Source organism: Mastigoproctus giganteus, chromosome 11 (genome assembly GCF_048544385.1).
Source record: "Mastigoproctus giganteus isolate SK-2022 chromosome 11, ASM4854438v1, whole genome shotgun sequence".
In the NCBI taxonomy this organism is placed as follows: Eukaryota; Metazoa; Arthropoda; class Arachnida; order Uropygi; family Thelyphonidae; genus Mastigoproctus; species Mastigoproctus giganteus.
The window spans coordinates 123343756-123359073 of NC_143585.1; the positions used below are offsets into that span (position 1 = coordinate 123343756).

At 38.8% G+C, this 15318-nt stretch overlaps 1 protein-coding gene across 2 annotated transcripts in view; it reads right to left on the bottom strand.

The window, feature by feature from the left end:
• The window catches only part of LOC150078409 (cytoplasmic polyadenylation element-binding protein 2-like), a 405982-nt gene that overhangs the window by 242027 nt on the left and 148637 nt on the right, over window positions 1-15318 (bottom strand). For both annotated transcript variants that reach the window (XM_090385295.1, XM_090385294.1), the window contains exon 3: window positions 6655-6705. In XM_090385295.1, coding sequence (XP_090241421.1) covers window positions 6655-6705 — 51 coding nt within the window. The remainder of the gene's footprint in view (window positions 1-6654; window positions 6706-15318) is intronic.

Sequence of the window (15318 nt, forward strand, 5' to 3'; positions counted from 1 at the left end):
CTAAGGAATGCATTTTGGATAGTGTTCTTTACTCTCACTAATATATCCAGTGTATCTATTTTGTTGAATGCCAAATTGTGCAGAACAAAGTGTGCTGATGCTATATAAGCTTGCTTTCTTGCATCATGTGCCCTTGCTAATGCTAAGATGATATCTACTAATCAAAGGTTAAAATTTTCAAAGTACCACACCGATCGACAATTTACCATCTTTGTAAGAATTTTACAAAGACAACTAGTCAAGGCAATAGGCTTATAGTAAAGGATTCATTGTATCTTTATCTGGAATATACATTGGAGGCAAATTGCTCCTATAGATAAAAGGATGGTTGAATGGGAGAAGACAGAGAGTGGTAATCAATGGACACTGCTCTTAGTGAACTTATGTTATTAGTGGAGTTCCCCAGGGTTCAGTGATGGGTTCATTGCTGTTTTTTGTATATATTAATGATATTGTATATCAGGCTTAATGTCCAAGTTGCAGACAATACGCAGGTCGGCAGGGTTGTTAATGACACTAATGACAGTACGCTGCTGCAACAGGATCTAGAAATGTTGAGCAGATAGGCTGGAAAGGTGGCAACTAAAGTTTAACAGTGACAAATGTAAGATACTACACATGGGAAGCAGTAACCCCACAGTAACATATCAACTGTGTGGTACTACACTGACAGTGGTTGTGGTGGCATGTGATGCAAGAAAGCAAGTGTATGAGCTTATGCAGCATCAGCCAAAAAAAAAAAAAAACACACCATTCCTTCCAAATGCCCTTCCAGTTCCTCCTTAAATTTATTTAACCTATCAACTTCTACAACAACAGATGGAAGTTTGTTCCAGCAATTAACCACCCACTGGCTAAAGTCAAATTTCCACACATCTATTCTACTTCTATCCTTCCTCAATTTCAATTTATGCCCCCTTAGGTTTCAAATCTGAAAAAGTGGAAGAATTCCATCAGAATTCAGCTTGCTCAACCTATTCAAGGCCTTATAAACCTCAATCAGATCACCTCGCAGGTACCTAGTCTCCAGCTGCTGCAATTTGCAGAACTTAAGCCTCTGCTCGTAAGAAGAGGATCCCTTCATTCCCCTCACCAATCTTGTTGTTCTTCTCTGTACATAGTCAAGAAAATCTACATCCTTCCTAAAATGAGGCCTCCAGACCTGCACGCAGTACTCAAGGCATGGCCTGACCAGTGCCTTATACAGAGGGACAATCACCTCCTTTTCCCTGCTAACAAAATTCCTGTATATCATTGACACACCCCATGACCTGCCCTGGCAGCCTGTTTGCATTGCTCAGAAAACTTATCTGACTGCACAATTACTCCCAGGTCTTTTTCATTTTCTACCACCTTAAGTGTAGTACCACACAGTTTGTACATTTCTCTGGGGTTACTTCTACCAATATGCAGTACTTTGCATTTTTCAATGTTAAACTTCAGTTGCCACTTCTTAGCCCATCCGCCCAAATGTTCTAGATCCCGCTGCAGTAACACACTGCCAATACTGTCATTAACAACCCTGCCAACCTTTGTATCATCTGCAAACTCCGATACTAAGCCTGATATACCTTCATCAATATCATTGATAAATATACAAAACAACAGTGGACACAACACCGAACCCTGTGGGACTCCACTAATAACATTAGTCCACGAAGAGCAGCATGAATTGATTACCACCCTCTGTCTTCTCCCACTCAACCATCCTTTTATCCATTGTAGCAACTTACCCTTAATACCATTCTGCTCCAATTTGTACAATAGTCTTCCATGTGCAACAGTGTCAAAAGCTTTCCTGAAATCCAAATATATGATATCAAAATTATTTTTTGCATCCAGTTCCTTTGTAACCACATCATAATAACCAATCAAATTTGTTAGACAAGACTTTCTCTTAACAAACCCATGCTGTGTCTGAATTATTGATGCAGTCTGGAGAATGAAAAGGACCTGAGGTTAATTGTGCAGGCAGATATGAAGTTTTCTGAGCAGTGCAGATGGTCTGCAAGAGCAGCTCATGGTGTCTTGTCAATGATATACAGGAATTTTTCTAGAAGGGATAAGGAGGTGATTATCCCCTTATATAAGGCAATGATCAGGCCACACCTCGAGTACTGTATACAGGGTGATTCACTACCAGTGCGACAAACTTGCAGGAGGTGTAGAGGGCACAAAGACGAATCGGAATCACATAGCATTGCAGGGTCCGAAATGCCTTCGTCATGCCGTAGAGGATGTTGAACGGGAGGTCGCTTGAACAGCAATCCCGCTGGAAGTCAGCATTTGCGAACCGGTTCCCAAGGCAGTAGGATTGACGAGTATTCAAACATTGAACTGGGCGACATGCACCACGCGTATGGAGCTGCGGACTGTAATGAGTGCGCCGCTCTGCGCTTGTACCAGGAACGTTTCCCGCCCAGGCGTGCTCCTCATCATACGATTTTCGCACGTGTGCACAGAAGGTTACATGAGACTGGTTGTTTCACGAGAGGTACCATGAATCGAGAGCGAACGACGAGGACGCCAGACAATGAGGAGAATGTCCTATGTCTTGCAGAAGGCAATCCGAGTACGAGTACTTGAGCGATAGGCCAACGATTTGGTATTTCCCAATCCACTGTATGGAGGATACTGCCAACAAACCAAGTGAGTTCATACCATCTGCAACGTGTTCAATCATTGGAGCCTGCGGATTATTCACTCCGGAGGACTTTTGCTACTTGGTTTCTTCAACAGAAACGGTTCGCAAATGCTGACTTCCAGCGGATCGCTGTTCACGCGACCTCCCGTTCAACGTCCTCTACCGCATGACGAAGGCATTTCGGACCCTGCAATGCTATGTGATTCCGATTCGTCTTTGTGCCCCCTACACCTCCTGCAAGTTTGTCGCACTGGTAGTGAATCACCCTGTATAGATCTGGAGGCCTCATTTTAAGAAGGATGTAGAGTTGCTGGAATGAGTACAGAGAAGGGCAACAAGATTAGTGAATGGAACAAAGGGTTGCTCTTACGAAGAAAGAGCTTAAGTTTTTCAAATTACAGTGTCTGGAGATTAGGCACCTGCGAGGTGACCTGACTGAGGTGTATAAAGCCTTGGATGGTTTGAGCATGCTCAATGCTGATGGGATTCTTCCTCTTGCTCAGAATAATTGCCTGAGAGTGCATAAATGCAAATTGAGGAAAGACAGTTGTAAGATACATGTGCAGAAGTTTGCCTTTAGCCAGCGAGTGGTTGATTGCCGGAACAAATTTCCATCTGCCGTTGTAGAAGTTGATAGTTTAAACAAATTCAAGGCAGAGCTAGACAAACATTTGGAGCGGGTGGATGGGTGAAATGAGAAGGGTTTTTTTTTTTTTCCTAATGCTATATAAACTTGCTTCTTCCAACGTGTGCCTTTACTAATGCTAATTATCTTCTAAGTAAAGTTTGACTAATGATTCAGTGCTTAGTTCCTGTAGCATTGACTATACAATTCATGGATGGTGAAGGGTAAGTTGTATTGTTTGTCTCCTTTGGAAGGAAAATTTAACTTTTGTTTTTCTGAGTTTGCTTTGAATCTTCAGAATGCATATGTACAACTTTTTGCTGCTGATGTTTCAGCAAATGTCAGGCCTAAAGCATGGCAATTTGCACAGGATCAACAATGATCTTTCCCTTCTATTCTATGAGATGTAGAGATTCTGGTATTACCACTCATTTTCCTGTTGTTTTCCAAATTTTATGCATAGATGCAGCTTGATATATAATTGAAGTGAAGCAAATTTGGATAGCTTTTTATTCCACTGACTAACATGCCCTAGTGTGCTTATATTGAATACAGTTAGTTGTAGCTGGGACTGTGGTGAAAGGCGCATCAAACTTTATTTCGGTTTTTTTTTTGGATATACTGGTGGTTTTGTGGAAGATTTTGGTATAGCTTTTCCTGCTGTTTACATTATATTTTTTGTGATGTACTCAACCACTTCAACAGTTGAATTATTTGTGTTTAGTTGAATTTGATTATTTGTGGATGACATGTGACTAATTTTTTATATGCTTCCCAATCTGCTTTCTCAGTGAGCCATTGTGGAATTCCACCAGGGTGACAAGAGGATTTACTGAGTAATTTAATTATCACAGAAAAATGGTTGCTGCATAGTAGATCACTGGTAATCTTCCACTTTAGCATAGGATACAGTGCTGCTGAACAGACAGTCAAGTCTACTGCAGTGTTTGTTCCAGAAGAAAGGTTAAAGTATGTAGGTGGCCCATCATTTAGGACAAGATTGTTATCATCTGAGAATTGTGTAATGTGTTTTTCTATTTGATCTGTGTAATTATTATCCCATAGTGTTTGGTGACCATTTCGATATCCCAGGATGCAGAAAGATGTGGGCAGTTGTGCAATGAGACTATCTAGTTCTTTTTTTTTTTTTTTTTTTTTGTTGGATAGTACAGTTTATGCTGGTACAGTATATTACAAAGTGTGCTATCACATTTATTTATTTTTACTGATGCCTCAAGGAGAGTTCAGTAAAACATATTTAGCAGGAACATGAGAGTTTGTTACAACAGGTATGCCACCATGCGTATTGTTTTGATGGGTTCTCTCTTTCCTTAAGATACTATACTGACAGTTTTGGTATACCCTGTGGTTTCCAATATGCCTCTTTGAGGCAGAGACATATTGGTGTGTATTTATATCTATACAATCATATAGGTCATTAATACTGGCTCAGAAACCATGGCAATTCTACTGAAGTAGTGTGTTCATTATTTATTTCTTGTTCAACTTTTGAAGTGTTTACAGGGTACTGGAATTTTATGCTTTTCCCTTTGTTTTTGTTTTAGGAAAGAATGGCTTCCTATATCCATGTCTTCCTCTACAAAAATTTGTATGACAGGATCATTGGCAGATTTTCTGTTCAGCATCCATTTCTTGTTGCTGACTGGAAGTTTTGCTTTGTATTTCCTTGTATCTTTGGATATGGGAGCAAAGATTTTCAAGTGGTAGGGAAACTGAAGTGTTAACTAACTGGAGTTTGTACTCAAGATTTTTATGTAATCCAAGAAAAATTATTTTGGTGGTACTGTTAGTTCAGTCTGTGGTTCAGTTGATTGGTCTAAGTTTTTGCGATTTGGATATATGTAGATCTGTTTGCATGAGATAATTTGTTTTGCTTCCTGTGTGATTTGTTTTATATTTCTCAATAAGTTTCCCACTTTTCCAATGATCAAGCGTTCTAGCATAAGCAGAATAGTTACTTTGCAATTCAGACATGCTGGTTGTAGAGCAGTACAGGTTTTGCAGCTGTGCTCTACCACACTTAGCACAAGCAGCAGTTCCCTGACAAGCTGTCTGACATGCCTGTATTTCTCACAACACAAACACTGTAGTAGGTTCAGAATATATGGTCTGCCATTGCATCCAGCTTTAATGGAAGCCAGACAGCATGATATAATGAAAAGATCAAGAAAAAATATTGTGTAATGATGAGAATTCCATCTTTTCTGATGGAAATTCTCTTATCTTGAATTACTCTTTGTTCTTTTAATGTCTGCTCTTCAGACATATCTAACAGATTGCAGTAGGAGATCACTCATTTAGAAGTTTTCAGTAATCACTTGGGGTGTCATTGTTACTGGTAGTCCTAAGAGGTAAAGAAGTTAATATTCAAAAGCCACTCCAAATGTTTTGCATCTCAATGATGATGACTCCTGACCTGAGTCTTTTTACAGACTTGGGAGAACCAGCTATGCTTTCCAATGGAGATTTTGCCAATAGGATTTTCACTACTGGAGTGAATGATCACGAGAGTTGAAACTGGATATATTTCTGAGTAAGTTTTCTGGCACTTGGCTAATCACATCTTGGCTTTGGTCACATCTTTTTTTCTTAGATGCCTGGGGTGCATCTGGCAACCAAGAGAAATTAGTCTGAGTTAATTGTATTATGCTCTTTTCAGCCCTGGGAAATTTTCTTTTTCTCCAAGGTTACCAAGCTTTACATGTAGGCCACCTAGTGACTAAAAATAAAAAATGGTTTAAAAAGGTGACTTTCCTTTCTAGGTTATAGTATATGATTATTCTTATTTAATTCAAATACACAGAGAGCACATCATGGCTATATTACAAACTGTACTATAACATTTATTTTTGCAATTTTTTTTAATTTCTCTTCATAGCTTCACATGTTTGTTGCCATCTATATTTGAGAAAACACATTCAATGTACATTCAATTTTCAAAACATTGAGAAACAACAACATTCAAAAATCCTCAACATTCTGAAAATTCGTAAAATGGCTGAAAAGCAAAAGTCTGGAATCCATAGCTTAAAGTGAACACTTACTTTTGGACTGAACTGTAAATCAAAACAAAACTAAAAATTTTATCTAAAAAGTTTATTCCATGTACATAAACTAACCTTAACACAAACAAAAAAACAAATTAAAAATGTGCACCAAGCTATAAACAAAAACATTGTTAATGCTAATAGCCTTGAGTTTAATCAGCGTGCTGACATAATTGAATTAATTCTATGTGCCTTTAATTTACACCACTTGTATATCGACCACTTAAATGCCTATATGCATTACAGAGCGAGCACTTATATTCATGAGATATGCAGTGAATGTGTTAAAATGATTCAAAAGAAGAAACCATACTCACCAGGTATATGTCCTAAAGACTGGAGGTTATTCGGATTGTAATTAATAAAGCCTAAAAAAAATAATAATAATAAATAAATAAAAATAAATTACACTACAGTTCTATATTTTTAAAATCATACACTATTTGATAAACATTAACATTTAATCAAATCATTCTGGCTAATTAAAAGCATTCTGCCATACTGACTATTCTCAAACTTTTGTTATAAATAAAATTATAAATAAAACTGTGTGGCTATGACTTATGAGCTCTGCTAAGTACACTTTTTATTAATTAAAATTTATTGGATATTAATATCATTTTGCTTCGAATTGTATTGAAGATATTATCTGCATTTATCTGATTAAGTGGACAGAATTTTTTTCTCACATGTGTGAAGATTTTGCACACAAGTGACAGGCAGAAGTAGAAGTTTGCTTTGTATTTCCTTGTGTCTATCTATTTTGTTTAATGCCAAATTGTGCAGAACAAAGGTTAAAATTTTCAAAAATACCACACCAATTGACAATTTACCATCTTTGCAAGAATTCTGCAAAGACAACTAGTCAAGGCAATAGGCTGATAGTAAGAGATTCATTGGATCTTTACCTGGAATATCTTCTAAGTAAAGTTTGTTATATAGACAGAAAAGTGACTAATGATTCAGTGCTTAGTTTCAGCATTGTGTTTACTGTATCAATATAAGCACAACATTAAATGCTCTTCACTATTCCTTTGTATAATTCTGTAGGTGAATAATTAATTACTGTATTTTTTATGAAGTCTAATTATAAATTAATAATGCAATATAATTTTATAGCATAAATAATAATTATTCCTAATGTTAGTAACTGAGAATAGTGGGACATTATTACTGAACTGATGTATCTCTCCGAAATGCCGGGATTACAGTAATGTACTTTTTTTAAAATAAAATCAAGCCTCTCACTAAGACAACAAACAATAAAGCAAAAAAGCTCAAAGGAGCAAGAATGCTTCAACTTAGGGAAAAAATACAGAAGACGGTTCTAAGAACCAGGGTCTTATCATTTGTATAGATATCTATCATTGGTGACTACTGTAGGAGAAACAGAAAATATAAGCAAAATGGATATACAGAATAAGCCCAAGGTATTATGAGTAGTGGCAAATAATGCAAGAAAGCAAGCTAATACAGCATCAGTCACAAAAATAAAAAAATAAAGGCAATACTTCCCATTTCACCAGTCCAAGTCCATTCCCTCTATTAGTTTATCTAGTTCTCCCTTGAATTTATTCAAACTACCCACCTCCACAATACCAAATGGAAGTTTGTTCCAACAATCAACCACCCTCTGGGTGATGTCGAATTTTCACACATACAGTCTATAACAATTCTTCTTCATTTGAATTTATGTGCACTAATGTGTGTAGTCTCAGAAAGGATTCCATTAGCAATGAGTTTATTATGTAAAAAAATTCATAATATATAAAAAATGTAAAAAAACTATATAAAAAAATTCAATCAGATCTCCTCACAGGTACCTAGTCTCCAGATGCTGCCAAACCGATACTTTCCTGGTAAGAACATGCTTTTGCTCTCTGCGCCCATTGCAATAGATCCACATCATTTCTAAAATGAGGCTTCTAGATAATGACCACCATAACTCTGCTAACAAAATTCTTGTATATGATGTCATATCTGACTGCACAATTAACACAGGCCTTCTCCATTCTCCACTGCCCTTAGTGTGGTACCATACAGCTGGTATATTCATTTGGGATTGCTGCTCTCCATATGAAGTAATTACATTTGTCAATATTAAAATTCAATTACCACTTCTCAGCTTTCCTGCCTAATTTGTATAGATTTATTGCATTTACATACCCTGATGAACTACATTGCCAACCTTCGTATCACCTTCAAACTTAGACATTAAGACTGATATGCTCTCATGAATATCATTAATAACAAATAGTGCCCATTAATAACCATTCAATGTCTTCTTCCACTCAACCATACCTTTATCCATAGCAGCAACTTGCCCACAATGCTACACTGCTCCAATTTGTATAGCAGTTTTCTGTGAGCAACAGTATGAAAAGCTTTTATGAAATCTAAGTACACATTGTCAAAATTATTTTTTGCTTCCAGTTTCTTTGTTACTCAATAGTAACTTGTCACAGTATCCAATCAGATTGGTTAGACAAGATAACCCCTTAACAAACCCATGCTGAGACTGCAATACAAAGTATGACTGGATTTCTGTCTAGATGGTACTGCATTACTTCTTTAACTAGATTCATTATTTCTTTCCCTGGAAGAGAAGTCAAGCTAATGGGTCTGTAATTACTCATGCCTCTGTCTGATCCTCCCCCTCTTTGTAAATTGGGGATACATTTGCACATTTCCAGTGCAAAAAGACCTCCCCTGTATCCAAGGGTGCTTTCATAATCATGACTAATTGCTCATAATCATTGCTCCTCCACTTTCCTCTCAGACTAAATCATTCAGCTCCGAACAGAATTCGATTCCCTTCTGGCATTCCATTCCTAAAAAATTCCTACTGTGTGAATGTAGTTGCAAAATACTCATTCAGTTTTTCAGCAATCTAAGCAGGATCATCAACAGTTAATCCATTCATATCTGATGAACCAATGTGATTCAATCCCCTTACTTCTACTGTTTACATAAGTAAAAAGTCCTTGCTGCTTTTCTTTGTATTCTTTGCCGAGAGACTTTTTGCAATCTGCCTTAGCTTGCCTAACCTACTATGTAAATTGCTTGAAGAGTACTTTATATCTACTGTAGGCATCTGTATCATCTAATCATTTATATATCCCATGCATTTTTCTTCAGTGATACTAGTCTCATCATTTTATCTGACATAAATTTAGGTCTATGCCTTGAACTTTATCTTTTAGTTGACATAAAAAGCCTAGCAGCTTCTATAATAACATCCCTGAATGCTTCCCATTTAGAATTTGCTGTTGGTAACTTAACTAGTTAGTCTCACTGCATAGAATTTAAAAACTGTGCAAGACCACTGTAGTCACCTTAACAAAAGCACTTTCTCAATGATAGTTAAATCATTAAGTAAACTTGACTTCAATAGATTATGATCATTGCCACCTGTTAGTTCTTTAATCTGCATATTCGTAATGCAAAAAGGATTGCTTCTGATAATCAGATCAAGAGTATTGCTTTCTCTTGTTGTCTCTCTAAAATACAAGTGTATAAATCAATCATACAATAAATCCATAAAAGTCTTGGTACTGTGTGAGTGACCAAGACTTTTATGGATTTATTATATGATTGATTGACTGGACCCACAAGCTCCAGTCAATAACTGGTTGGTTGGTTGGTTATTTGGTTTTTAGGAGCATTAGCAACTAAGGCCATATTGCTCCGGGATATGCGGTGGTCATTCCCTGACCTTTCTGCATCCTCCATATTTGGTGGTGATGGGCTCGAACCACAGTCTAATCAAGAAGCGTGTGCTACGCACTGCTGCTCCTTCCCACCTGGCTACGGAGGCGCCGTCAATAACTGGAAAGTCCCCAATTACAAAATATTTTGATTTACTGACCCACTATCTGTCTGTACAGAGTCATTCATTATACTCATCACAGTCATTAGGCCTGTAACACATACCTATCTTCATTTCTGTTTTCCCAATGCTTATGTCACACCAACCCGACTCAACATTGCACTGGTATCCATATCCACTGTATGCACTGCCTTAGATTTTATGTGCTTCTTAACTAATAGGCACATTAAACAAGACAGAAGACATTAAGATGCCTCTTAACCTCTGCTGACCTGTTTGTCCCTTCAGTACACATTTAAATTGCCATATTTAAATTCTGAATGCTTCATTACTGAGTGACATCATCTCTCGAATAACCACACAATGTCATTTGATGATTTGATCAGCTCTTTCAAATCATCAAATTTATTTACTGTTCTCCTAGTATTAGTGTACATACAAGTACTTTCAAAGATTTTTACTCTTACTAACACACAGCCCATGTATTTGCTTGTTCCAACATTGTCCTGAAATCCCCAACACCTTACTTTCTAGGCCGCTGCACGTTCTAATAAAAGCAGTACAAGAATTACTTTTGCATCTGCCTGCAGCAACTGTTAATCTATTAGTCTGCATATCTCCCCAAGCTAGCAGTTTTCTGTCCCACCTAACAATGTCTTAATATCATCAGCAAAAATATTCTTGCACCCCTTCTATTTAAATGTATCACATATCTGTAAAAACAGTCTCTCCTATTAACATGCACAGACCACAATGAGAAAAATTCTACCACATAAGCCTTGCACAGTTGTTATTTGGTTTTTAGGAGCATTAGCAACTAAGGCCATATTGCTCCGGGGATATGCGGTGGTCATTTCTTGACCTTCCGCATCCTCAGTATTTGGTGGTCACAGACTCGAACCCCGGTCTAATCAAGAAGCGTGTGCTACACACTGCTGGTCCTGCACACCTGGCTACAGATGCACCTCCCTTGCACAGCCTCTCCAGGGTTAAATTGATTGAAAAGGCTCTTATCGTAATCCCTCCTACTGTGTCTGGGCAGAATTGCGAACAGTTTCAATCAATCCTACCTTGACTTTTTCTCAATATTGCTCTGTACTTATTGAATTCTCAGATCTACTACTCAGATAATAAAATTAGTACCAACAATATCATCTTTTGTGTCCTTAAACGATGATAGCTGTTCTACAATGTCATCTACTTTATACCTTGGTCCTATTTCGCCTTTCCTTTTTTTGCACAATATATTTCTTGTTTCCGTGACTATCCAGCCACCAACTACAGCTTTTTATTGTAGGACCAAGGATCTCCTCTGTAGAGTATGCCTTTGTATTGTCTGATGCTGGAAAATGGGTTCAAGTGTTGGACTAGGTGGCTGAGTGCTTGATGGGTCCATCTCTTTTAATCCTTCAAGCCTTCATATAATCTCATCAGAATGCTATGTTTGTGCTTAAACCCCTCATGTGCTTTGCAATAAACACACACAAAGGCATCCCTAATGCTTGTATCATGTCCTGCTAGAGGTAGCTTCTCGACAAGAATACAAGTAACACACAATGCATAATCCTGATTTGTGGGAGAACTGCATTCAGAATTTCGCTTCCAAACCAAAGCATTCCTGCTTATTTGAGCAGCCCTTTGCTTTGCTGCTCTAGTCTGAGCCATGAATTTAATTTACAAGGACCGGTACGAAAGTAATGCCTCCTAATTTTCTGCTTTCGAATGGTGCTGTAGATCATTTCGTGTGTCACTGAGTTACTAAAGGTCTTTAGTGTCACCATACTGAGTGGCGCCGTGATCGGCCTCGTGAGTGCAGCACATGTATAGTTCAAATTGGTGGATATTATAGATATATGTATCAAGCAAAGAGTGGTGATAGAATTTCTTACCAAGGAAGAAGTGATGCCTATCAAAATTCATATGCATCTCAAAAATATTTATGGTGACAATACTGTAGATGTCAGTACAGTTAGATGTTGGGTAAGACGTCTAACTGTACTGACATCTACAGTATTCACTTCCCCACTCTTAAAGTGTCTACTTTAAGAGTGGGGAAAGTGACATTGCTGACAAGCCCTGAAGTGGCCAGCCAGTAACATCAGACAACAAGAGTGGGATCGACACGCTGATCAAAAAGGATTGCCACATCACATGTGAATTGTGTGATGCAATAGGTATAGGGAATCATCATAAATAAACTAGGCTAAACTAGGCTGTTGGACAATCATCATAAATAAACTAGGCTAAAACAAGGTTTGCACCCGTGGGTCACGAAAATGCTGACACGAGCACAAAGAAGCCCGGAAAGTCACTTGTACAGAACTTCTCCAATGCTATGAGAGTGAAGGAGAGGTTTTTCTTTCAAGCATAGTCACAGGTGATGAAACCTGGATCCATCATTATGACCCTGAAATGAAGAGACAGTCAATGGAGTGGCACCATCAAAATTCACGGTGAAAGAAGTTCAAAAGGCAGCCTTCTGTCAGTAAAGTCATGGCGGCAGTGTTGGGAACAAATGAATGGATTAATGACGAGGGTAAAATTGATTCTTGTAGTACTTTTATTGGATGCACAGCTGCCTAGAAGGAAAGGTGTGGAAATTAAGGCCTGCTGGGGATTCTCATGAGACAAGCAAATATATGGCTTGTGTCAAGGTCATTATGATCAAAAACAATCAACTCAGATCGATATGTGGACACGTTGAAAAAGATAAAAGCCCACATCCGCAGAGTTTGACTGGACAAAAACTTTAACGAGGTTCTTCTTCTCCATGACAACACACGACCCCACACCAAACTGTGCATGATGGATTGCAAAACTGGGGTGCACTGTTCTTCCTCGCCCTTCTCATAGCTTGGATCTTGCACCTTCTGACTATCACCTCTTTGGCCCACTGAAAGATGCACTCTATGGAACCCATATTGCAGACGACGACCAGCTCAAGCACAGCATTTACAAAACCCTCCAGAGAAAGAGTAAGGACTTTTACAGGATTGGAATACAGCATCTGACTCAGAAATGGCAGAAGTGCATAGAAAATGGTGACTTTGTGAAAAAATAAGTGTTTATTAATGATTGAGGATTAACTGATGTAAAAGGCATAGTTGTAGAAATTAAATTTTCTGAAGAAAAAAAATTGGAGGCATTACTTTCATACCACTCCTCATAAATTTAATTTAGAAACAAGAGTAAAGAGAATAATTAAGACACATTTGTAAATTTATAGTTATTAGGCTTATTCTGATACTGATTACACTGCTACAAAACTACTTAGAAAAATCTCCAAGTATTGTCTATATCAATACTATAACAATTGTGACAGAATTTGAAAGTTATTATTGATACAGCTATGGTTTCAAAATTCAAATGTTCTTGTGAATATGAACAATGTCGGCAGAAGTCGACTATGGTTCCTTAAGTAATTACAAAGGCCAAGTAACATACAAATTCAACTTAATTAGTCATAAATAATAACTACACTATTAATTTTAAATCAAACAGGGCTTAGAGTGGGCAACGTTGGGACCCACCAGAGTCTAAACGTTGCCCACCCCGTGGAGGCAGACCAGGTACACCTAATTTCCTGAGATTTCAGTGGCTAGGGCCTAAAAAAAAAAAATTGGGGAGATAACAACACTAGAATTGGAAAAGCCTGGTGAATGCAGTTTAATTTTGTCAAATTTAAATTTGGACGTGTGGGACTTGCGCTAGTGTACAGACAGAGTAGGGGAAAGAGACTGAAGGCTAGGGGGAAAGTCAGAAGTAGGGAGACGAAAGAGAAGACAACTCCAATGATTTCCAGTGGGGCATGCCCATTCCCCACCAGGAGAAAGTGGAGGGTGGCAGTGAAGGAAGGAGATAACAGATTGTCCCCTCCCCTCCTCCCCACCAGGATAGGGAAAGAAAGTGGGTGAGGCTGGTGCCCTACCCAGATTGCCAACTGGCGAAGTGGCAGCTTAGCTGCATTCAAAGTCTTGGTTTTCACAATGTGTCCAGCCAGGTCTTCTCAGGCTGAGGTTCAGTGCAGGGTTCGTAATGATGAGGTTGTTCTGGTCATGCTAAGTGGTTGCCAAGTTTCTTGGTTGCCGTAGGGTTCTGTGCCTTGTGAACAAGTCTTGGGCAAACTTTGTGAATGGTTTGTAGTTCTGTGTTCGTCATCAGGCAAGTGTTCCTGGTTCCTGGGATTGTACTGGAGCTGAGTGATGAGAAGGGCTCGGAGATCTTCGTACATATGGCAGTCGAACATCAAGTGGTCCCAGGTTTCTTGGGAGCCACATTCACATAGGGGGTTGCTTTCAATGCCTAGCATGGTAAGTTTACATGGCACCATTAGATGGCACCATTTCCAGTTAGAAGATAGGTAGTTGTAGTCCTGGTGAAAACCAGGTCGGGACTGGGGAAATACTCTGTCGATGCCCGGTATAAATTTGAGTTATTTCTCCTTTGGTGGAGGTTGTCCACCTTTCCTGCAAAATTTGTTGTAGGTAGGTCAGAAGTCTTCTTTTCTCACTGGGTCTGTTGCTTAGTGGATCTGTTGTATGGTCGAGGGTTTGTCCCTACTGAGTTGGTAGAGCATTCCAACACATGTGACCTCCAGGTCAAGGGGTAGCACCCCTGCCAGTACCTGCAGCACATGCGTGCTAACCACGTTACACACCTGGTCGTGTTAAGAAGAATTGGCCTGTGAATGGACTCCAATTTTCTCTTATTGACTACAGTGGAGGCCTTGTGAAACAACGCCCCAGAGGGGCGTGGTTTCACAAGGCCTCCTAGCCATATTCATTCCTGCAAGTGATTGCAGGAATGAATACGGCTTTATAAAAGAGAGCAGCAGCTTGCATTTTTTCACCCCCCTCCCAGTCTTGGCGGGTCACCCTGGCCACCACTGCCATGTAAGTCCTGATCTTTCTTTGTATATAGTTCAGGTGTGGGAGGAAGGATAGGTTCTTATCTATTATTATTATTATTCCTAAGTGCTTTAGTTCAGTAACAAGTTTGACTGTAATGCCATGGATCTTGATCTGTGGTGGTCTTGTTGGTACCAGGGAGCCTTTTAGCAAGATGGACTGAGATTTTGTGGGTGATATTGTGAGGTGGTGGAGTCGTACCCAGTCCATAAGGGTGGTGAGGATGCGATTTGCATAGGTTTAAA